The sequence below is a fragment of the Narcine bancroftii genome, chromosome 5, assembly GCF_036971445.1.
Source record: "Narcine bancroftii isolate sNarBan1 chromosome 5, sNarBan1.hap1, whole genome shotgun sequence".
NCBI classification, from domain to species: domain Eukaryota; kingdom Metazoa; phylum Chordata; class Chondrichthyes; order Torpediniformes; family Narcinidae; genus Narcine; species Narcine bancroftii.
The window spans coordinates 212,116,208-212,140,907 of NC_091473.1; the positions used below are offsets into that span (position 1 = coordinate 212,116,208).

Consider the following 24,700-nt stretch of genomic DNA (forward strand, 5'->3'; position numbering starts at 1 on the left):
CCCGCTCCCCTCCCTCCCGCTCTCCTCCCTCCCGCTCTCCTCCCTCCCGCTCTCCCCCCCCTCCCTCTCTCCCCCCCCTCCTCCCGCTCTCCCCCCCCCTCCTCCACTTCGCCCCCTCCCGCTCTCCTACCCCCCCCCCCTCTTCACCTCGCCGGGCCCGCCCCCCTCTTCGCCTCGCCAGCCTTTTAATTCAGGCACTGCCTGCTTTTGACACCCTTTGAAGAAGGGCTCAGGCCCATCCCACCGGTAATATACCGTTACCACCAATGGACGCTGCAGGACCTGCTGAGTTCCTTCAGCGTTTCCGTGTTTTGACTTTGCAAAAGAAGCGCGATTCCCCTCCCCCTTCGGGTGTCCTGCGCACAGTTGCGAGGGAGCATGATTGACAGTGCCATTGCCGAATCAGATAGGGAGAATGGGAATGTGATGGTGATAGGTCTGAAGGCGGGTTCAAGAGACTAACAGGTTTCGAAAGTCGAGTATTGATGGGAGCGGGGATGAGTGGTCAGGCGCTGTATGTGATAACATCATTAAAGGAAGGTCACATGATTTAGTTGCAGTTTGTGTCTCCTTTTTAAGGTGGGCGATATTGCACCAGTTTCAGGCTCCCTTTGCATTGTGGGTACAAATGGTGACATTTTCTCTCTTGCTGGGTCTCACGTTAAGATTTCTGTATGTGATGTTGTCTGTACTCCTTGCCTCCCTCTCACTCTGACCATCTTTCTTCACAGATTTAGAAGCGAAGTGTTTCCAGGCAGGAAGGTGTGTACAAGCACAACATCAGGACAGTTTACTTTATGTAGCAAAGATAAAGATACTAAAGCAACAGGGGTGACAGAAGGGGAGCAGTGAGCAGTGAAGGGCTCAAACCTAAAGCATTGGTTGTGTATCTTTTTCTTTGGTGTTTCGGAATACACTGTTTGCTGATGAGTTTCCCCAGCTTCTTGTTTTTAAATATCGTGTACCCTTATGATGCCACATGAAACTTTCTTTGCCGGTAGTCCCGCCCTGTGGTCAGATTGACCGCTGCAGCAGGGCAACAGCGTGCGGGCGGGTGTCAATCAAGAGAAACACAAGCAGCTGCAGCCGCTGGAACCTGAAGCGCCGGAGAAACTCACGCTGCATCCAGAGGGAGTGAAGGGAACCGACGTCCCGGAACGTTCCCTCTTATTGTTTTTACACATAAAGAACGTAATTTTTTCATAGTCAATTTTCACACAGAATAACCTGTGTACAGATATTGCCACGATAAGACAATAGTACCGTAGGCTGAATGTGAGTCAATGTTGCCCTTCATTGCTTCCTACGTCGACATCATCAGTGACGTCACTCACCTGCGACCAAAATAGCCCTAAGACAGAAGAGTAGAAATGCTCGAGATCCACAGATCCTGTTACTGCCAGCATCGCTCCAGTGATTCAACTTAGTATTTGACTGCTGCTGGTAAGTAAATGTCACTTGCTTCACATTTAAATCCCCCGCGTTGCAGTGTCGCGAGCTTCCTCATCGTGTATAACATTCATTAGCCCATGGTTGCGGACCGCCTACAGTTCACTTTAGACTGCAGGCGGTGAGGAAAAAAAATGTCTAGAGGTGCTGCAGATAGAATTTCAGAAAGGGATTGAGTCATTTATTTCTGTTCCGATCTTTTTACACAGACTGCAAACCAGCAATTTGGGAATAATTTCCCAGAACACAGCACCTCTGTTAAAAACCGTGTCACTTTACCTCCTCCATCTCTCCAGCCCCTTCCCTCCCGTCTCCTGTCGGTTCTACCCTCCTTGGTCCCTCTGTCCTCACCCCATCACTTCTCCGCTTCTTCCTCTTCTCCCCTTCCACGTGGATCCACCTATTACCCCCGCCTTTTTATTCAGGCCTGTGAAGATTCATGACAAAGGGCTCAGGTCCGTAACGTGGTTCAGCTTTTACTTCCCGCAGATGCTGAGTGACCTGCTAAGTGTCTCCAGCACTTTGGTGAACTGGTCTCGACCCCAGCATCCGCAGGTTTTCTTGTCTAACTCCAGGAGGACGTTGCTTTGCATTTTACTGAATGTTTTCCTCTGCTTAGTAAATTGGATATGGGTGGGAATATATAGGCAAAAAATGGTGAGAATTGATAAGGGAAAGGTGCGGGGGAGTCCGATATTTAAAAGGAGAGTTATGGGAAAGGAAACAGTAAAGAGAGAAACTATTGTGTAGCTGAGGTGAAAAAATCCAGGTCTGTGTGCTCTCCCCAGACCTTGCCCTTAATCAACTCTCTGATGAGACTGAATACCGGCCACCAACACCACTGTTGCCAATATACCGTTACCACCATGGACGCTGCAGGACCTGCTGAGTTCCTTCAGCGTTTCATGCCAATCCTTTAACGTCACTTTGGAAAGTTGATGTGGGGATGCAGTTTAGGCACGTTAGACCAATAAGGATTCCGGGTAATAATGCAGGTCATCAACCTCCAAAACCAAAGCTGATATGACCTTTTTGTATAAGTAAGTGTACTAATTCCTGCGCTCACCATCAGATCATTGCGTGTTTACTAAAATGTGATTTGGAAAACTAGATCCCGCATAACAATAAATCCTGGGTTCATGATCAGTACCTTGCTCTCCAGTATATGTTGCCTCTCCTCTTTTCCATCAAAACAGATCACGCTTGTGTCTCTGTGCTAAATTTCACCCTTCATGTGTCTACCTGTCTGTGGTGATCCCCCTCGCATTTCAGGACACTTCCACAGTTCGTCATCTTGCTGGCTATGCCTCCAGGGTGTGTCGTCCTGGAATATTGGCTGTAGAGAATGTTTTTCTCCCTCTCACTCCACCATCTTCTCTTCACAGGGTAAAGAAAACAGTGCGTTTCCAGACAGGAAGATTCAGACACCACCACGTTATGGTCTGACACTCCGAATGAACACCTTGGGACCTTACACCCATTGAGTGCGTGAACTAGACTTCAGCTCATTGGGCAATATGGAGGGACAGGTGACCAGTGCAGTGGCAGATGAAACACTCCAAAGTGAAGCACGTGGTGAGGAGGAATTTTCTGTGGACTTGCTGGAAACATATCACTGGGCTCACACTGGGGAGAGGCCGTTCCCCTGTTCCGTATGTGAGGAGGGATTCACCAGCTCTGAGGCACTGCTGCAACACCAATGTTTCCCCACTAGGGGGAGCTCATTCATCTGCTCTGACTGTGGGAAGAGCTTTCAAACCTCCAAGGACCTGGTGGAGCACGGGTGTGTTCACCCTGGGGAGAGTCCGTTCACCTGCCACTTGCGTGGGAAGGGATTCAGCCAGTCCTCCAGCCTCCTGGAACACCAGAACATTCACTCCGAAGAGAGAGCCTTTAAATGCTGTGTGTGCAGGAAGGGGTTCTCTCGAACCTCCCATCTGCTGAGGCACCAGAGAGTTCACACTGGAGAGAGGCCGTTCACCTGTTCCATGTGCGGGAAGGGGTTCCCTCAGGCTTCCGGCCTGCAGGCACACCAGCGGGTTCACACTGGAGAAAAACCTTTCACCTGCTCCCTGTGCGGGAACAGGTTCTCTCAGCCCTCAGCCCTGCAGGCACACCAGCGGGTTCACACTGGGGAGAGACCATTCACGTGCTCCGTGTGTGGAAAGGGGTTCTCTTATTCCTCTGCCCTGTTAAGGCACCGGAGAGTTCACACCGGGGAGAAACCGTTCACCTGCTCCGTGTGTGGGAAGGGGTTCTCTCAACCATCTGGCCTACAGGCACACCAGCGGGTTCACACTGGGGAGAGACCATTCACCTGCTCTGTGTGTGGGAAGGGATTCTTTCAGTCCTCCGCCCTGCTGAGGCACCAGAGAATTCATACTGGGGAGAAACCTTTCTCTTGTAGCAAGTGTGGGAAGGGATTCGCGGACTCCTCTTCACTGGAGGGCCACCGAAGAATTCACACTGGAGAGAAACCATTCACCTGCTCCCTGTGTGGAATCGGATTCATCCGGTCCTCGTACCTTCTGAGGCACCAGAGAGTTCACACCGGGGAAAAACCATTCAGCTGCTCACTCTGCGGGAAGCGGTTCTCGCGACCCTCCTACCTGCAGGCTCACCAGCGGGTTCACACCGGGGAGAGACCGTTCACCTGCTCCGTGTGTGGTGTTGGATTCACTCAGCCCTCCGGCCTGCGTGTACACAAACGAGTTCACACCGGTTTGAAACCATTCACGTGCTCTATGTGTGGGAAGGGGTTCTCTCGGTACTCTGGTCTGCGGGTACACCAGTGGGTTCACACTGGGGAGAAACCGTTCACCTGCTCCCTGTGTGGGAAGGGGTTCTCTCAGTCCTCCAACCTGCAGGCACACCAGTGGGTTCACACTGGGGAGAAACCGTTCACCTGCTCGCTGTGTGGGTTGGGATTTGTTAAATCATCCAACCTGCTGAGGCACCAGAGAGTTCATGCCCAGGAGTAACCTTTCACTGCTCAGGTCGGGGTTCTCTCAGATCTCTGGCCAGTGTGCATAGCAGCAGGTTTACACCGGGGAGACATTTTCTTGCAGCAAGTGCAGGGAGGGATTTGCCAATTCCACTTCTCTGTGGCCCACCATAGAATTCACACCAGGATAGAGGGAAAGGAATTCACTTGGCCCTCGGGACAGTGAGGACACCAACAAGTTCACGTGGAGAGAAAGTGTCAGCATCCTTCCTCGTCAGTAAAAGCACCAGATGCCAGATGGTGTGTGTTTAAGGCAGTGGTTCTCAACCATTCTCAACCACTCACATAAAATTTCAAGTATTCCCTATGTCAAACGTGCTCGGTGATTAGTAAGGGATTGCTAAAGGTGGGGTGTGGGTGGAAAGAAAAAGTTTGCAAACCACTGTTTTAATCGTCCTTAATTGACTGGTTATGTGCTTGGTTTCATAACTCCAAAGGAAATGGGCCAATGACAATTTTTCTCAAGCAAAATATTTCAGTAACAATTGGATCTAGAGCAGTGATTCTCAAACTTCCCTTCCCACTTACAGACCACCTTAAACAATCCCTTACTAATCACAGCACCGATGGCATAGGGATGACTTAAAGTGGTATGAGAGTGCAAAGAAAAAGGTTGAGAACCACACTAATCCTTTACTAACCACAGAGCACCTGTGCAATGTGAGTGGAGGGAAACAAAAAGGTTGAGAACCACTCGTTTAAAGTAGGGGGGAAAGGAAGAATATTAAGGGCAGAGGTTTTCAACCATTTTCTTCCCACTCACATCCTTCCTTAAGCAATCCTTTACTAATCAGAGAGCATCGATGGCATTGGGATTACTTAAAGTGGTATGAGAGTGCAAAGAAAAAGGTTGAGAACCAGTGGTTTAGGGAGATGTTCAATGCAAATAATTGACCCAGATACCAGTGAGCACCTGGAACGGGCGACCAGGTGCAGCTGCTTCTTGACAGACCTGTGAATGGAGGGAGGTGGATCGTGTGGGGGCAGCAGTTTAGTTTAACTTGGGAACTTGTTCAGTACAGACACATGAGCCGAAGAGTCGATGTTTCAGAGGCCACAGGTTTAAGGATTGTGTTGATGGGAATTTTCCCTACAGCCATTGGTCCACCCCGTCTCACTATCCCCATACTATTTGGGCTTCTCGCCTCTTTCCCCATTTCTATCCCAGAGCCATTTGAGAATTAAAGTCTGCCAATTAGTGTATTTTTGTATTGTTTTAATGCTAGTGTTTTTTCTTGTTTTTATATTCTCATGTATGTTGTATTTGTGAGTACCACGGGTAGTGTTTTTAAAATTTGGTTGTGTTTTCTTTTGCAACGACAATAAAGTACTTATTCTGAGTGTGGGGTTCCTGCCGTCTGTTGCCTTCCGTGGATGCTGCCCTACCTGCTGAGTTACTCCAGCATTTTGTGCTGAGGTGACTGTGGTGGTGACCTCTGACCTGGTGCCTGCAAGACTGGGCTTTTGTGACAAGATCATAAACCAGCCAGGAGACGTCAGTGTCGTTAACTGCTTGACAAGACGTAGCTGTGCAAGTTCCCCTTGGTGTTTGTAATGATTAGGTTTGAAGATCAATGCTGCAACCTCTGGATTTTCAGGTGATTAAGGTGTGCAGATGCTGGGATCTAATGGAGGACACAAGTGCTGCAGAAATTCAGGTCACGCAGCATCCACAGGAAGTGAAAGGCAGTTGATGGTTTCGATTTGGGCCCTTTTCAGGAATGTGGAAGAACAGTCACCCAAATAAAATGGACCTGGGGCAGTGGGAGCAGCACAGGCTTATCTGGTAATAGATCTGATGGGAGAGGAGAAGAGAAAGAAGCTGAGAAGTGGCAGAGGGTTTCTCTTTGACAGGAGAATGCAGGGAATGGAGTAGGGAGCTGGGGGAAAGGAGACAGAGATGAGGGAAAGAAAGACGGAAAAGGGGTTAATGGAAATTGGAATCAATGTTCATGCCGTCTGGTTGGAGACTGTGGAGATGGAAAATAATGTGTTGTCCTTCCAGTCTGCGGTGGCGTCGACGGTTGGGGTTCTGATGTGGCTTCCTTGCAGCTCCAGCTTTCTGTGTGCTTGTATAATCCCCAGTCGACCTGTTGGTCCTGTTCATTGGATTTTTCATCTAAACTGCATCAGATCTCCTGGGTCACTTCCCCTTTGTACTTGCTGGGCTGGCTGGTACGGACAGATCCTGGCTGACCTGTAACTTGATGGACATGGAATAAAAATGGTTGTGACCTGAAGATTTTGGCCTTGTTTGGCAACTTCTGGCCGACATTATCTCCACACCACAAAGCATGTCACTGTCTCAATGTCCTTTAAACAAGAATGGGAACGAGATTTAAATACATGAACTTCAGATGAAAATTGGGATTACACGCTTGATCTGATTAATAATTACTTCATTCTGTGCACGACATTATTTCATACAATTTAAAGATGTACATGAATACATATGTCCAAAGTTAGATTATCTCGGTTTTATCCTGATGTTGATTCACTATGTGACAAATGTAGAATTTTTGAGGTCTCTCTGATTCCTATGTTCTGGGAGTGTCCTGAACTATAAGAATATTGGGAACAATTCTTTAAAACTATCACAGATCCTTAGGATTAAATTAGAACCATGTCCTTATATTGCTTTGTTTCATTATTCTCTAGAAATGAGGATTTCCTTGAATTCAACTAAAACAAAATTGTAGCTTTGACTTCATGGATGGCCGGACGAGCAACTTGGATAAGAGGGAAAGACAGCAGAGCACCAACTTGTACGCACTGGTTACAGGATGTTATCTCTTGGTGGAGTTTGGAGAAAATTAGATCTAATGTTAAAGAGATCAAGGTTGAATTGGACAAGATATGGGGCCCATTCATGGACGATCATCATTTGATAACAGGCAGAGGTGCTCTGGGGGTTTTCTATCCAATGTTTGAGAGCTGAGACTCGATTCTTTACAATTTATTTGCTGGTGACCATGTTTAGTGGGAGAGGTTAGATTACCGGTGAGAGGGGAGCTTAGATTAATGGGGGGGGGGGGGGGTAGTCTTCCTTTTTCTATCTTTTTCTTTTTTCTGTTTTTTTTTTGACAACTGGAAGAGATTGGACTATTTAGATAATTACAATGTAAACTCAATATTAGAACAGGAGGTGAAATTCTCATAAGGTAAGGATTTTTCACTTTTTCAAGAATTATATAAGATAATGAATAATTTATATATGACTCATTCTGGGTTGCATTATATAAAACCTAGGATTAATATCTAAAAAATATATACACTTAATATTTCTCTCTATCAAATTTATAAAAAGATTTTTAAAAGATTTTTAAAAATTAAAATTAATAACACCTGGACCAGAACCTGGGCCGCTGTAATGCTGTTATTTTGTGAACTACTCCCACCAGTGATTTTTGTCCTCTTATTATTCTTAATCTCTACCCAGTTCGATTCAACATTCTACTCCTCAAATTACATCTCTCACTATCACCCTAATCTCAACCTGAATCTAGAGGGCTATCCCAGCTCTCGTATCTTCCAATCTTTCCATATTTCCTTATACCTCTGGATATTTAATTCCCAATCATCTCCAGCCTGCAAACACATGTGTGTAATGGGCACTGAATCACACACCACTTTTGGACTGATTTGTGCCAACAGTTTATTCATTTTGTTTCCAACGCTCTGGGCATTTAGGTAAAGTGCCCTCACACTCAGTGACTTTTTAAAATATCAATTTGCAATGTGGCCTTTTTAGTCTATTATGTTTTTTTTTCTGTCTTCCAATTTGATTTTCCCCTTTTCTACCTTTTTGCTCTGTCTCTATTTTACTTCCTTCTGTTCCTGTGGATAATGCCAGCCCCCTGCCATGGTCGTCTCACCCTCCGCAACAGCACTGGCAAACAAGACCATACGGATGGACTGGTGGAACGAGCGGACATATAGGGGATGAATCATGGAGGTGAATGCAGAGAGGTACAGTCTGAGGAGCCCTGACGAGGGGTTGATGGAATGTATCCGTACTCACTTCCATGATCAGCACGTTACCGAAGCCCCAAGGGAACTAATTTGCTGGGAAGAAAGTGAGGCAAATTTCAACTGGAGAGCAGAATTCATAACATGGTGCAGAGAGAAACCTGATAGGGAGTTCCTTTAAGCAAAGATTAAGGTTTATGAAGAGGCACAGATTACAACAGCAAGGGAGTAATGATAAACGTTCCGAGGGCCGTGGTTTTACATTGGGGACCACACTTTTGAGAAAATGTGACGGTCTTGGGGAGAGTGAAGAAATAATTTCTCAGAATACTAGATTTTTGTTTTTTTTAATCAGGAAAATATTCCAATGATTTTGATGGCAATGCATCAACCTGCAGTGCATCATGGTCCAGAAAATGCTCTATCTGACTGACAGAACTCCCCATGTGAGCTGTTTTTATGACATATTTAACCCCGACTTCACGCCCAACCCTGCCTCCGTCTACTTCGAATCCGATGGCCCTCCTGGTCCTATCTCTTCTGTGGATTCCCATGGTAACTGTCAATCACTACTTCTCAAACTGATCAGTACAGACGTGACTTCACACACAACCATTAGATTCTTTTTCCTGTGGGGCTTACCTTATGAGGTAGAATTTCTACTTATTGCTTGTGCAAAAAAACTACTCAGGAGAGATGTGTAAACAAAAGTGAGAAATGTCTACAACTCTGAAGTACAAACAAATTGCAAAACAAAATAAATATTCAATAACAAATTAAGTGCAAAGTAAGAGTCTTCAAAGGATTCTGATCGAGTTTGTTGTGAAGAGGTCTTTTGGTGGAGATGTAGCAACTGTTCAGGAACATAGTGGAGGAAGTCTTGGAGCACCTATTCCTGTTTCCTGATGACAGCAGTGAGAACCTCACCAGCATACCATGGGTGGTGTGAATCGCTGACTATTGCTGCAACTCTGACACCAGCTTTCCTTGTAGATTTTCTCGATGGTGGAGAGATTTTTGCCTGTAATGCACTGAGTCATGCCCACTACCTTCTGCATGGCATTCCACTCACAGGTGTTGGTGCCCCCGTGATGCAGCCCGTCAGTACACTTTCCACTGCACATCTGTAAACGTTTGCCAAAGGTTCCAATGACATAGTGACCCTCAGCAAACACCTGAGGAAGTAGAGATGCTGATGTGCTTTCTTCTCGATGACATTGGTATGATGGGCCCAAGAAAGGTCCCCTGTGACAGGGACTCCCTGGAATTTAAATAGGTTCAATCTTTCCACCACTGATCCACCAATTGACCATCCATTTCTGATATTTTCCTTTCCTCAGGTCTACAATCAGCTCCTTGGTCTTGTGATATTGCCAGGTTGTTGTTGGTACACTATTCAGCCCAGCCATCAATCTTCCTCCTCAATGCTGACTTATTGCCTCCTTTTATACAGCCCACTACCATGGTATCATTTGCAAATGGTGGTGGTGTCATACCAAGCACAGTCATAGGTGTAAAGTGAGTAGAACAGGGGTCTAAGAACACAACCAGAGCTGCTGAAGATTGTGGAGGAGGAGTTCTTGATAATCCGCACTGATTGTGGGCTAGAGGTGAGGAAATCTAGGATCCAATTCCACAGTGGGTTAGTGAGACCCAGGTCTTGGAGTCTGCAGATCAGTTTTGAGAGGATGATGGTTTTAATAAAGAGCACCCTGATGGGTGTGTCTTTGCTCTCCAGGAGTTCCAGTGGTTTGTGTGGAGTCAGTGAGGTGGCATCTAATGTTGTGTTCAAGAAGAGGTTTGATGGGTTCAAAGAGAATCAAGGCTGGACACGTGTTATCAACAAACTTAGCTTTACTTACCCACAGGGGAATTCACAAACGGGCACACACTCACAGTCCAACCCAGAATAATATGCAAATACCTACACATCAGGTACAAGTAAATCACTGCAAGAGGTTATCCATATAAAAGAGATTAGGAAGAACTTCTTTAGCCAGAGGGCATCAAGGGATAGGGGGAAAAGGCCGGAAATTGGAACTAGTGTAGAGTAGCTCAGTGTAGATTTACAGAACAGACCCAATGGTCCTCGTGGCCTGCTTCATGTTCCTCCTGATTGGGAACGTGAGGATTAAACATACAGTATACTGGGTGGTAGTGTAAAGAGCGAGGAAGATTTCAGAAAATTGCAAGGGGACTTAAGACAGTTTAGGGGAGTGGGTGGAAAGATGGCAGATGAAGTTTAATGTGAGTAAATACAAGGTTGTCCATTTTGGAGGCAGAAACAAGAGAGGAGAATATTATTTAAATGGTGTTAAGCTGGGGCGTGGGGTAATGGAAAGGGATCTGGGTGTACTTGTTCACCAGTCATTGAAAACTAGCATGCAGGTTCAGCAAGCGGTGAAGAAGGCGAACGGTATGTTAGCTTTCATGAAGAGGGGATTGGAGTATAGAAGTAGAGAAGCCCTCCTGCAGTTGTACAGGGCCCTGGTGAGACCTCACCTGGAGTATTGTATCCAGTTCTGGTCCCCATATTTAAGAAAGGACATACTTGCTATAGAGGGAGTGCAGCGCAGGTTTACAAGGTTAGTTCCCGGGATGGCAGGATTGTCATATACGGATAGGTTAGAAAGACTTGGATTATATGCGATGGAATTTAGAAGGATGAGGGGAGACATGATTGAGGTATTTAGGATTATCAAAGGGCTTGACAAGGTGAAATCAGAGCACATGTTCCCAATGATGGGTGAGACTAGGTCTAAAGGGCATAGTTTAAGAATACAGGGAAGGCCACTTAACACAGAAATTAGGAGAATTTTTTTTACCCAGTGAGTTGTGGGTCTGTGGAATGCATTGCCACAGAGGGAAGTGGGGGCAGATTCATTGGATAGATTTAAGAGAGAGTTGGATAAGGCTCTTGAGGGCAGGGGAGTTAAGGGTTATGGGGATAAGGCTGGGATTGGTTATTGAAAGAGAAAGAGTACCTATTGTTTATTGTATAATCAACTCTCTCTACCTCTAGCAGGAACAGCACACTATCAGACAGTAAATTAATTACAACCAACAAGTACATCAAATGAACCTGGTCTCCAGCATTGCCCATGGTTCGGGATCTGGGACGGCCCATTGCATTCGGCCCTCCGGAACTCCCTGCTGCCTGCAGCCTGCAGCCTGGAGTTCTGTGATAGTCTCCATGCAGCAGCAGAAAACAGAAAGACTGCACATGCTCATTCTTTTCAATGCAAGACCCATCCTCGTGACATGCAAGGACTAATTGTGTGTCAGCCTCATCTGTGGGCAGATCTAACCCTTGGTCTGCTTTTTTAACAGCAGCCTCTCAAAACACTTCATCATTGTGGACATGAGTGCCACCACTAGGTAGACCTTAAGGCAGATTACCACACTCTTCTTGGGCACTGGCACAATTGAAGCCTGTTTGAAACTGGTGGTTCCCATGCCCTGTTGGAGTGAGATGCTGAAGTTATCAGTGAATACATTGGCCATTTGGTCAGCACAGGTTTTCCGTACTCGGCCACATACTCCATCTGGACTGGATGCTTTCCCTGATTCACTCTCCTGAAGCCAGCCCGCACGTCCACCATGAATACCGACCAGTGAGGACCATCGGAGATATGGGGGTGCCCAATGGTTCTTCCTTGCTCTGATGGTCAAATCAGGCATAGAAGGAATTGAGCTCATCTGGGAGTGAAGCTCTCCTGTCCCCTGTTGCACCAGATTGGGTTTTGTAGCAGATAACGTCACTCAGGGCCTGGTGTAACTTTTCGGTTTCTTTCGTCCAAAATCACCACCTCATCGGGGAGATTGCTTTCTGTAGGTCATACCTGCACTTTGTACTATGTACTGAAGTTCTAGAGTTAAATGCCTGTGACCTGTCTGTCAATCAAATCTGGATCCCTCCTTCCTGCCGCCGGTGCTGGTCCTTTACCATTACAGAGGTAGGAAGCACTTTCACCTGCACCGGCCTGGAGCAAGCGACAGAGAGGTACTGAGAGGTGTCAGACCATGAGGTTGCTGGTTGGAAGGATGTGGGTGTTAGAGGTACTTGCTGAAATGGGTGTGCCAGATCTATGGGTAGGATGGGTTTAGAGGGACATGATTGAAATATAGGAAGGTGGGACCAGTGTGGGTGGGATGTTTAGGTCGCCAAATTAGGCTAAGTGGCCTGTTTCCATCCTGTGTGACTCTATGGAGGGATACATTCCAATTCCCCCCAAGGTCACCTTAGTGGCAGAATATGGTGAATACATTCAGCCCCATAGTAGCCTGCTGTTATTTTTGCCCTAACCCTACTCTTCATACCTACTTCAACGATCTGCTACTCACCACCCCCCCCCCCCCCAACTCCCTTGCCATTTTTTCTGTCCAGGGAATATGACTGGAAGCAGGCAGAGTACTGATGGGGCATCTGCAGCCTTTGCCAATATTGGGGGACAGCAGGTTTGGATTCTTCTGCTACCATCTCAGGGCCTCTGTCTCCCTTCCATTCTGGGAGACGGGTGCCCTCCCATTGCTCATTCGGTGCCATCACGGACCAGGGGCTCCTTACCATCGAGGAGGATATTGTATATGAGGGAGACCCCAGAACCTGCTTGAAGGATTTTCTAGTTAAACAAAACAAATCTGCAGATGCTGGAGTCGAGGGCAATAAACAACAGTTCTGGAGAAACTCAGCCTGGGTCCTTCATGTGGTGCCTGTTTAGGGTCTCTGTGTCAGCCTTGTGCAGAATGTAGGCCCCTCTACACTTGGGATGTGCTGAGGTTCCTGTCTGGACTTGAGGCAGGAATCAAGATGTTCATTTTGATTTTATAAACTCGGGGCTTGGTCCACATGTGGTGTCACAAGCCACTGATCTTGGTTGCAAGTGGGACCTCTGACACATCCATCTCAGTAACCACTTCCAACCAGTAATCTCAAGCTCTCCTCTCTGTGACTCCTTCCAGCTCCCACACCTCAGTATCTCTCAGATCCTCACTCCAGAAGTGCTTCCAGCCTCTGTAATGGTGAAGGTGGTGAGAGGGAGCCAGCTTTGACAGACAGAGCCAGATCACAGGCATTTAAGTCCAGTCATCCAGAACACGATACAAGGTGCAGGTACGACCAACAGAAAACCATATCCCAGGCAAAGTGGAGATATTGTGTGAGAATGTCTACAGAGGTGTGGTAGAAAGTGGGCTGACTGGCTGCATCATGGTCTGGTATGGGGACACCAATACCCCTGAGTGTCAAGCCCTCCAAAAGGTACTGGACACAACCCAGGAGATCTCAGGTAAAACCCTCCCCTCTATCTTTTTTTACAAACTTTATTTATTTGTTCAAACAACAAATAATATATGACATATGCAGCAATTAAACATAAAAAAAGAACCCCCCCCCCCCTCAGCCAACTCTCCTAAGGAGAGCCATAAAGAAAGAAAAAAATAAAGAATATTAAAGAAAAAGTTAAATATACATATTAAAATCTAATCAATATAAATTGAAATTTAAATATTCTGAGTATAACAGCCACTTATTAATAAAAGAATTATAATTATCATGCGAAACACATAATTATTTCCATTATTAAATATTTCATCTCATTATGCCATCTATTAATATCAATCATATTTGTATCTTTCCACGTACTAGCAATACATTTTTTTCGCTACAGATAGAGCTAAATATACAAAAGCAAGTTGAAATTTATCTAATCCCAAACCTTTCAGAGGTTGCAAACTACCCAATAAAAATACTGTTGGATCTAAAACTATTTTAATTTTATACAGATATTCTAAAAAAGATTGAATTTTCTTCCAAAAAGATTGTCTATGTATACATGACCAAACAGCATGAAAAAAAGTTCCAACCGTATCACCACATCTAAAACACAAATCTGATTCATTAAAACCATATTTTTTAAAATTTTCAGGTGTCAAATATAACTGATGTAAAAAGTTGTAATTAATCATTGCATAATGTGCATTTATCAATCTAGTTACACTATCATAACAGATATCTAACCAATCATCTTCAGAAAAAATAAAAACAGTATCCGCTTCCCATTTAATTTTAGATTTATCCCAACCCTTTTTATCCATACCACCCTGTAATATTTGATACATAAATGAAATATAACCTTTCTCTGGTACTTCATAAGAAAAGTATCAAATTTAGTCATTTTAGGTAAAATCATATCTCTACCAAACATACATTTTACCAAAGATCGAATTTGATAATAAAGAAATAGAGTTCTTATCAATACCAAAACCTTCCCTCATCTGATTAATCATCTTTTAATCAGATAACCCTCCCCTCTATCAAGAACATCCACGGGGAACACTGCCATCGGGACAGCAGCAGCAAACACCACTCACTGGAACACGCTCTGTTCTTGCTGCTGCCATCAGGAGAGAGGTGTCGGTGTCACAAGACTCAAACCACCAGGTTCAGGAACAGATGCTACCCCTCCTCCATTAGACTCAACAACAAACTCAATTAGAGACTCATTTAAAGACTCTTGTCATTTTATTGATTTTCTTTTTTATTCTCTCTGTATTGCACAATCAGTTTGTTTATATTTGTTATCTGTTTACAGTTCTTTATTTGTTTACATGTTTATGCTGTGTACAGTTTATTTTTTTCAATACCAATTAGTGGTAATTCTGCCGCGTCTGCAGTAAAAAGGAATCTCGCTTGTTTGTTACATCATGTTTGTACTCTGACGGTGGCACATTGCTGGGTTGGGGGGGTGGTTGGAGACTGATGAGAGTTGTGAGTGAGGAAGCAAGTTTGGTAGGTCTCAAAGGCAAGGACTCGCAACACAGTTTTGATGGGCAAAGATTTTGTTTACAGAATGCAACTGTGGGAAATGGAAGCTGATGCAGCGCACACACACACACGCACAGGTTACAGCAGTCATGGGAAAGAAATAGCGGACCATTAATAACGAACGCGGGGAAACTAGTGTGGGAACAAAATACACCCAGACGCAATGAACTTGTACATACAATGATCAAGGAAAAATCACTACGATTTCCCACCACCCTTTGACTCAGTGCAGGCACAGCTCTATGCTACAAGGGACGCTAATTAAATGCTTCCAATTCTTTTAACAGTACACATCTTACCAACAGTTTCTCCAGTGCCCTTCCTCATTTCTAGACTTGGAATAAGCAGAGTGATCCCAAGCAGGCAAAGAGAGAACAACGAACACATGGTAACTTTATAGTGCTGGAGGTTCCAACCCAGGTCGTTAGCAGGGTTTAAATGGCTCGGTGCCAGGAGGGTTACAACAATGGCCCAAGGCCAAGGACAGACAGGCTGGAAAGTCCAGTCTAAGAAATTTACAAGGAGCCATCACCAAGGTGTGCACTAATGGGTGGAGCGGAACCAAACCTTGATTGGTAGATGGTGTGTCCTCTGACTAGGTAGGAGGCAGTAGTGTCACGACAGCCACAATCCTTCCCAATATACAGGGTTAAATATGTCATAAAAACTGTTCACATTGTGAGTTCTGTCAGACTCAGGTAGAGCGTTTTCTGGACTGTGATGTCCTGTAGGTAAAAATGTCGCCATCAAACTCATTAGAAATGACAAGACATGATTTTCCCGATAACAAACAAAGATCAGCTATTATTCTGATAAATGATTTTTTCACTCTCTCAAGGACCTCCATGTGTTTTTGAAAGTGTAGTTCCCTGAGAAAAATCAAGGCCATCTGAATGTTTACCATTACTCCCACACGGCTGTAATCTGCATCTCTTCATAAAGTTCACAATCTTTATTTTCTTCAACTCCCTGTCTTTTTTTTAACCATGCATCATGTTATGAATTCTGCTCTCCAGTTAAAATTTGCCTTTCCACTTCCTTCCCAGCAAAATAGTTCCTTTGTCACTTAAATAAGGAAGTGAGCACGGGTACATTCCATCACCCCTTCATCAGGGCTCCTCAGACTGCATTCACCATCATGTTTCATCCCCCATGTGTCTGCCCCTTCCACCAGCCCATCTACACCTGGGCAGGACTGAGATCAATGTCCCGGGGGATTATTTGCCAGTGCTGTTGGGGAAGGTGAGACAACTATGGCAGGGGAATGGCATTAACTGCAGGATAACTGAAAGAATTCAATGCAATACACAAAAAAGGCCACATGGCAACTTGTTTGAAAGTCAACAAGTGAAAGGGCACTTTATCTGAATGTCCAGAGTATTGGAAACCAGGTTAATAAACTGTTGCACAAATCAGTAGAGAGGGGTGTGATTTAGTGGCCATGACACAAGTGTGATAGCAGGAATTAAATACCCAGAGGTATCAGGGAATTCGGAAGGATAGGCAGGAAGATACGGGAGGTGGGGCAGGACTGTTGACTCAAGATGAGATCAGGGTGATAGTGAGAGATATAATTTGAGGAGCAGGATGTTGAATCAAACTGGGTAGAGATTATAAACAATAAGGGACAAAAATCACTGGTGGGAGTAATCCACAGGTCACCAAATGACAGCATTACAGTGGCACAGGCACTGGTCGAGGCATTTTAAAGGACATTCAGGCAGCAACATGCTGTGGGTGTGGAGATAACATCGCCCAGAAGTTGTTTCGGATGTCAAAACAAGGCCAAAATCTGGTCACAGCCATTTTTCTTAAATAAATTTGTTTCCCACTTCATCGCGGTGGTTCCCAATGTGATCATGTTAGTTGAGGATATCACAGGCAGAGACAACACACCCTGGTATGCCTTAGTGGACCTCACCACACATTCTTCTCTATCCCCTTTAGCTCCAAATCCCTGAATCAGTATGCTTCACATGGGGTAGTGTCGGACTCTGGCCTTACCCTACCCTCAAATTGGTCTATGTGTCATCTGAGTCCAGCGTGCTCGTTGAATGAAGTGATAGGAGAAGGTATTCGGTTTCACAATCAGTTTATTACATAGTACAAGAATAAAGCTTAACAGAGCTCTGCTTCAGTCGTTAGTTCATAGATCACCTTCTCGGTGAGCTATTCCCCAAGACTCACACCTATTCCCCAAGACTCCAGTCTCTTCTGTTTATATAGATCAACATTGTTACACTGAACAAAAGTTGGCTTTCTTTGATAGGCTCCTTGCCCAAGATCTCAAGCAATTTCCTGCTCTGCAATTATCTATGGTGTAGCCCTCCTATCTTAATCCCCAAGGCCAGAACATCCTATTGTTTAATCAACACCTCCCGTGTACCCTTATGACTCCTCATTCCTACACAAGTAGTTTATTCACTTTGTTTTACTCTGACATTCTCAGTCATGGTACTCTTATCACTTATCCTTGAATTACACTTATCTTCCTGTCACTGGCCTGTTTCAGAATAAATCACTGTCCATATGGTTCCTCCAACCTCATCCTGTCTAACTTCTCCTATCTGCTATCCTGTTACTCCCATGTGTGTTTTTGATGTTTTCTCTCCCGTCTTGTGCTTTACAATTAGCAGTGTAACCTTGGGGATGAAAGTATTTTCTCTCTTTGTATTTGGAGGCAGCAAATTCTACACATACTATAATCAGCCAACTTTTCTACATACTGTGGCTGTTACTTAATTGCATTAATATTTCCCTTAAACAGTATAATTGAAGTAAATTGTTACATAGTAATGGATTAATGAATACATAATGAATAGTACATAGGCATATTTTCCATGATTACTTAACCCGCAATTACTTAGCACGCAATACACCATTTGCCACCTACCCAGAGACATCCTCATTTTCCTACCCTCTACCACCAGAGAATACCCTGTGACCTAAAAAAATATTGCCCTCCAATACAACCTAACACCCACAACACCCCCCCCACCCCCAACCCCCCACCCCCCGACATAGATGTAAACCACTACATCCTTTCGGCTCTCCAATTTCCTCCCACTATTAAAAAGGTACCACGTGTAGGCCAATTGGTTGGCAATGGATTGTGAGCCTGTTACGGAGCTAAATGTCTAAATTTTTATTTAAAAATTTAAGATCTACACCATGACAACATTTGCAAACCAGATGATTAAAGGATTCCAGACTTTAATTGTTAATTTAAAAAGCCACAAATTGACCCTTTAGAGTCGGAAGAGGAAACGATGTTTGGGCAGGCGGGGTGAATATTGTGTTCTACTAAATTTGACAGGTGATGTATGAGGCCGATTCCAGATTGAGAAGATAACATTTCAAATCAGTGCTTTGCAAACAATGAGAGATACATTTGGCCCATCTAAAAGTGCAGGAAAATCATTCCCTGGTGAGCTCACTGATTATTTAGGACCCTGGGGAGCCCTGCTAGTGCTCCTCCTGATCCCCAGAGCTGGAGCCTTGGGCTTGGCTGTGTGTGGGTGCAAAGACGGCGGCGGGAATCCAGTGACGTCCGGGAGCCGAGTGAGGACGGAGTGAGGTGGTGGGGAAGGACGGGGGAAGAACACACAAACCTGGAAGTTGGCGGCTGCAAAGTGGAACCTGATAGAGAAGGAGGAACCAAGAGTGCATGGACCCCACTTTAAAATGGCGACGGGTAGGCAGGCAGGAAATGACGTCACGTACCACACCGCCCTCCGGCCAATCAGTGTCATCTGTGGCTGTTAGCCCCGCCCTGTGAGCAGATTGACAGGTGAAGCCGTGCAAACACAGTGAAATGCAGGAGGAATTAGCCGGTCTTTTCAGCCTCTGTAGGAGACAAAGATCCATTTGGGGCCTGAGCCCCTCTTCAAGGGACAAGCAGGATGAGGCAGGAGCAGGAACTGTCAGAACGTGTCAACATTCAGACAGTGGTGGCCGGGGGAGGAATCCAGACCAACAAAAGGGGTTAATTGGATATGGTGAGGGGAGAGGTAAGGATCTGTCAGGTTTGTGTGGGAGGGGAGGGAGAGGAAGGGAGAGGAGGGGATGGAGAAGGAAGGGAGAGGGAGGGGAGGAGAGGAGGGGTTGGAGTGGGAGGGGGATGGAGAGGGAGGGGAGGGGATGGAGAGTGAGGGAGAGGGGAGGGGGAGGGGATGGAGGGGGAGGGGATGGAGGGGGAGGGGATGGAGGGGGAGGGGATGGAGGGGGAGGGGATGGAGGGGGAGGGGATGGAGGGGGAGGGGATGGAGGGGGAAGGGATGGAGGGGGAAGGGATGGAGGGGGAGAGGATGGAGGGGAGAGGAGGGAGAGGGGGAGGGGAGGGGGAGGGGAGGGAGAGGGAGGTGAAAGATGACGGGAGGGAGAAGGAGATGGGGAAGGTGACAGCGAATGGGGGGGGTTAACAAAAGGGGACGGGATGGAGAGAGATGGGGAAGGGGGGTGTTAATGAAAGGGAAGGGGATGGAGAGAGAGATGGGAAAGGTGACGGTGAAGATGGATTAATGAAAGCTAGAGAAGTCGATATTAATGCCATCCTGTTGGAGAGTGCCCAGTCAGAAGATGAGGGATTTGTCTGCCAGCTTACAGGTGGTATTAGTCTGGCAGTTCATGAGACCATGGACTGACATTCATGGAAGGGATGGGATGGAGAATTGAAATTGGTGGGCACTGGGAGATCCACTGTATCGCGGGGGATGGAGCCAAGGTGCTCAACGAAGTGATCTTCCAGTCAGGGCCAGATTAACGTAGTAGCAAAAGTAACTACGGGCCCCAATTTTCAAGGACCCCTACATTTATGTTCTTTGAATTATGAGAATCATTTTCACCTTTGTACAGTGGCTATGAGGTACCACATTGATAGTCTGTGTTAATAACTCCAATTACAGGTGATAATTGGCTAAAATTGCTTACCTTAAATTTAATTGGGGTTATTAACACAGACTATCCCCAGCAGTTCTCGGTGACGGCTCAATGAAAGTGCCATGGCAATCTTGGTTACCCATAATCCCATAGGCCCCTTTAAAATATTTGCTACAGGCCCCCGGAAAACCTTAATCCGGCATTGCTCCCAGTCTCTGTTCAGCCTCTCTGATGTAGAGGGCACCATTGTCCAACAGCGTGCGGGCGGGTGTCAATCAGAGAAACACAAGCAGCTGCAGTACTGGAACCTGATGCAAATACACAGAAGCGCTGGAGAAACTCGTGCAGCATCCAAAGGGAGTGAAGGGATCTGACGTTCTGGAACATTCTCTCTCTCTTTCCCTCTTCCTCCGTCTCCTTCCCTCCAACTTCCCAGCCCCTTCTTTTCCATCTCCTGTCAGATCTCTACCCTCCTTGGTCCCTCTGTCTTCGCCCCATCACTTCTCAGCTTCTTTCTCTTCTCCCCTTCCACGTGGATCCACCTATTACCCCCACCTTTTTATTCAGGCCTTTACCTGTTTGTGCAGATTCGTGACGAAGGGCTCAGGCCTGTGACGTTGTTCACCTTCTACCTCTTATCAATGCTGCATGGCCTGTTGAGTTTCTCCAGCACTTTGGTGAACTGTCCTTGACCCCAGCATCTGCATGCTTTCTTGTTGCACTCCAGGGGGATGTTACTTTACGTTTTAATGAATGTTTTGTGAACCTTTGGATATGGATAGCAAGATAGGTGAAAAAAAAGGTGAGAACTGGAGTGGGGGGGGGGGGGAGTTGGATGATAGAAAGCAGAGCTGCGGGAAAGGAAAGAGAGAGAGAGATACGTCTTGTAGTCAAGGTGCCAACATCCAGGTCTGGGTACTCTCTCCAGACCTTGCCCTTTCCTGTCCCAATTATCTGGCCTCTGCCCTTAATCAGCTCTCTGATGAAACTGAATTCCGGCCACCAACATCATTGTTGAAAAGGAAACCCCTTTCCCATTCCTCACTGCTACTGCTCGGGGAGCCCTGTGCACACTTGCAAGTGAGCGTGATTGAAACTTGGGCATTGTCACATGGGGTGATAGCGATTGAGTGACATTGGTTTGGATTCTTTCAATTGGTTGGAAGATGCCAATCCTTTAACATCACATTGGAAAGTTGATGTGGGGCTGCAGTTTAGGCACGTTAGAGCAGTTCCTGGACCAATGAGGACTCCGGGTAATAATGCAGGTCATCAACCTCCAAAACCAAAGCTGCTATGACCCATTTGTATAAGTAAGTGTACTAATTCCTGCGCTCACCTTCAGATCATTACGTGTTTACTAAAATGTGATTTGCAAAACTAGATCCCACATAACAATAAATCCTGGGTTCATGATCAGTACCTTGCTCTCCAGTGTATGTTGCCTCTCCTCTTTTCCATCAAAACAGATCACGCTTGTTTCTCTGTGCTAAATTTCACCCTCCATGTGTCTACCTGTCTGTGGTGATCCTCCTCACAGTTCAGGACACTTCCACGGTTTGTCATGTTACTGGCCATGCCTCCAGGGTGTGTTGTCCTGGAACATTGGTTGCAGAGAGTGTCTTGCTCCCTCTCACTCCACCATCTTCTCTTCACAGGGTTAAGAAAACAGTGCGTTTCCAGATAGGAAGATTCAGACAACGCCTCGTTGTGGTTTGACACTACGACTGAATTCCTTCCGATCGCAGTTTCACTGTACAGAGAAACCCTACACCCATTGAGTGTGTGAACTGGACTTCAGCCCTTTGGGTGATATGGAGGGTCAGGTGACCACTAATACAGCAGATAAAACACTCCAAAGTGAGGCATGTGGTGAGGAGGAATTTTCTGGAGACTTGCTGGAAACATATCACTGGGCTCACACTGGGGAGAGGCTGTTCCCCTGTTCAGAGTGTGGGGAGGGATTTGTCAACTCTGAGGCACTGCTGCAACACCAATGTTTCCCCACTAGGGGGAGCTCATTCATCTGCTCTGAATGTGGGAAGAGCTTCCAAACCTCCAAGGACCTGGTGGAGCACGGGTGTGTTCCCCCTGGGGAGAGTCCGTTTACCTGCCATGTGCGTGGGAAGGGATTCACCCAGTCCTCCAGCCTCCTGCAAAACCAGAACATTCACTCCGAAGAGAGAGCCTTTAAATGCTGTGTGTGCAGGAAGGGGTTCTCTCGAACCTCTCATCTGCTGAGGCACCAGAGAGTTCACACTGGAGAGAGGCCATTCACCTGTTCCGTGTGTGGGAAGGGGTTTCCTCAGGCTTCTGGCCTGCAGGCACACCAGCGTGTTCACACTGGAGAAAAACCTTTCACCTGCTCCCTGTGTGGAAATGGGTTCTCTCAGCCCTCAGCCCTGCAGGCACACCAGCGGGTTCACACTGGGGAGAGACCATTCACCTGCTCCGTGTGTGGAAAGGGGTTCTCTTATTCCTCCTCCCTGTTAAGGCACCAGAGAGTTCACACCGGGGAGAAACCGTTCACCTGCTCTGTGTGCGGGAAGGGTTTCTCTCAGCCATCTGGCCTACAGGCACACCAGCGGGTTCACACTGGGGAGAGACCATTCACCTGCTCTGTGTGTGGGAAGGGATTCTTTCAGTCCTCCGCTCTGCTGAGGCACCAGAGAATTCATACTGGGGAGAAACCATTCTCTTGCACCAAGTGTGGGAAGGGATTCGCGGACTCCTCTTCACTGGAGGGCCACCGAAGAATTCACACTGGAGAGAAACCGTTCACCTGCTCCCTGTGTGGAATCGGATTCATCCGGTCCTCGTACCTTCTGAGGCACCAGAGAGTTCACACCGGGGAAAAACCATTCAGCTGCTCACTCTGCGGGAAGCGGTTCTCGCGACCCTCCTACCTGCAGGCTCACCAGCGGGTTCACACCGGGGAGAGACCGTTCACCTGCTCCGTGTGTGGTGTTGGATTTACTCAGCCCTCCGGCCTGCGTGTACACAAGCGAATTCACACCGGTTTGAAACCATTCACGTGCTCTATGTGTGGGAAGGGGTTCTCTCGGTACTCTGGTCTGCGGATACACCAGTGGGTTCACACTGGGGAGAAACCGTTCACCTGCTCCCTGTGTGGGAAGGGGTTCTCTCAGTCCTCCAACCTGCAGGCACACCAGTGGGTTCACACTGGGGAGAAACCGTTCACCTGCTCGCTGTGTGGGTTGGGATTTGTTAAATCATCCAACCTGCTGAGGCACCAGAGAGTTCATGCCCAGGAGTAACCTTTCACTGCTCAGGTCGGGGTTCTCTCAGATCTCTGGCCAGTGTGCATAGCAGCAGGTTTACACTGGGGAGACATTTTCTTGCAGCAAGTGCAGGGAGGGATTTGCCAATTCCTCTTCTCTGTGGCCCACCATAGAATTCACACCAGGATAGAGGGAAAGGAATTCACTTGGCCCTCGGGACAGTGAGGACACCAACAAGTTCACGTGGAGAGAAAGTGTCAGCATCCTTCCTCGTCAGTAAAAGCACCAGATGCCAGATGGTGTGTGTTTAAGGCAGTGGTTCTCAACCATTCTCAACCACTCACATAAAATTTCAAGTATTCCCTATGTCAAACGTGCTCGGTGATTAGTAAGGGATTGCTAAAGGTGGGATGTGGGTGGAAAGAAAAAGTTTGCAAACCACTGTTTTAATCATCCCTAATTGACTTGTTATGTGCTTGGTTTCATAACTCCAAAGGAAATGGGCCAATGACAATTTTTCTCAAGCAAAATATTTCAGTAACAATTGGGTCTAGAGCAGTGATTCTCAATCTTCCCTTCCCACTTACAGACCACCTTAAACAATCCCTCACTAATTACAGCACCGATGGCATAGGGATGACTTAAAGTGGTATGTGAGTGCAAAGAAAATGGTTGAGAAGCAGTGGTTTAGGGAGATGTTCAGTGCAAATAATTGACCTAGATACCAGTGAGCGCCTGGAACGGGCGACCAGGTGCAGCTGCTTCTTGACAGACCTGTGAATGGAGGGAGGTGGATCGTGTGGGGGCAGCAGTTTAGTTTAACTTGGGAACTTGTTCAGTACAGACACGTGAACCGAAGAATCGATGTTTCAGAGGCCACAGGTTTAAGGATTGTGTTGATGGGAATTTTCCCTACAGCCATTGGTCCACCCCGTCTCACTATCCCCATACTATTTGGGCTTCTCACCTCTTTCCCCATTTCTATCCCAGAGCCATTTGAGAATTAAAGTCTGCCAATTAGTGCATTTTTGTATTGCTTTAATGCTAGTGTTTTTTCTTGTTTTTATATGCTAATGTATGTTGTATTTGTGAGTACCGCGGGTAGTGTTTTTAAAATTTGGTTGTGTTTTCTTTTACAACGACAATAAAGTACTTATTCTGAATGTGGGGTTCATGCGGTCTGTTGCCTTCCGTGGATGCTGCCGACCTGCTGAGTTGCTCCAGCATTTTGTGCGTCGCTGCTGAGGTGACTGGTGGTGACCTCTGACCTGGTGCCTGCAAGACTGGGCTTTTGTGACAAGATCATAAACCAGCCAGGAGACGTCAGTGTCG

General features: G+C 46.4%; 2 protein-coding genes across 9 annotated transcripts in view; both read left to right on the plus strand.

Moving 5' to 3' along the window:
- LOC138764778 (zinc finger protein 235-like) overlaps window positions 1–5,794 on the plus strand; it is a 48,380-nt gene extending 42,586 nt beyond the window's left edge. For 4 of the 5 annotated variants that reach the window (XM_069941048.1, XM_069941047.1, XM_069941050.1 and 1 more), the window contains 2 exons: window positions 732–1,443; window positions 2,835–5,794. In XM_069941048.1, coding sequence (XP_069797149.1) covers window positions 2,967–4,430 — 1,464 coding nt within the window. In that variant the 5' untranslated portion in view covers window positions 732–1,443; window positions 2,835–2,966 and the 3' untranslated portion in view covers window positions 4,431–5,794. The remainder of the gene's footprint in view (window positions 1–731; window positions 1,444–2,834) is intronic. The other variant, XM_069941052.1, reaches the window with a different exon arrangement.
- On the plus strand, window positions 2,957–24,531 carry LOC138764779 (zinc finger protein 229-like). 4 transcript variants are annotated; one of them, XM_069941054.1, is made up of 2 exons: window positions 2,957–3,024; window positions 21,785–24,531. In XM_069941054.1, the coding sequence occupies exon 2, from the start codon at window positions 21,941–21,943 to the stop codon at window positions 23,402–23,404; it is 1,464 nt and encodes a 487-aa protein (XP_069797155.1). In that variant the 5' UTR covers window positions 2,957–3,024; window positions 21,785–21,940; the 3' UTR covers window positions 23,405–24,531. The 4 variants fall into 4 exon arrangements, with proteins under 4 accessions (XP_069797155.1, XP_069797156.1, XP_069797157.1 ...); XM_069941055.1 differs by lacking the exon at window positions 2,957–3,024 and adding an exon at window positions 7,234–7,353; XM_069941056.1 differs by lacking the exon at window positions 2,957–3,024 and adding an exon at window positions 7,547–7,614.
- Window positions 24,532–24,700: the final 169 nt, after the last annotated feature.

Excerpts from the sequence above, each read along its gene's own strand:
- LOC138764779 (XM_069941054.1), top strand. The coding sequence starts at position 21,941 with ATGGAGGGTCAGGTGACCACTAATACAGCAGATAAAACACTCCAAAGT.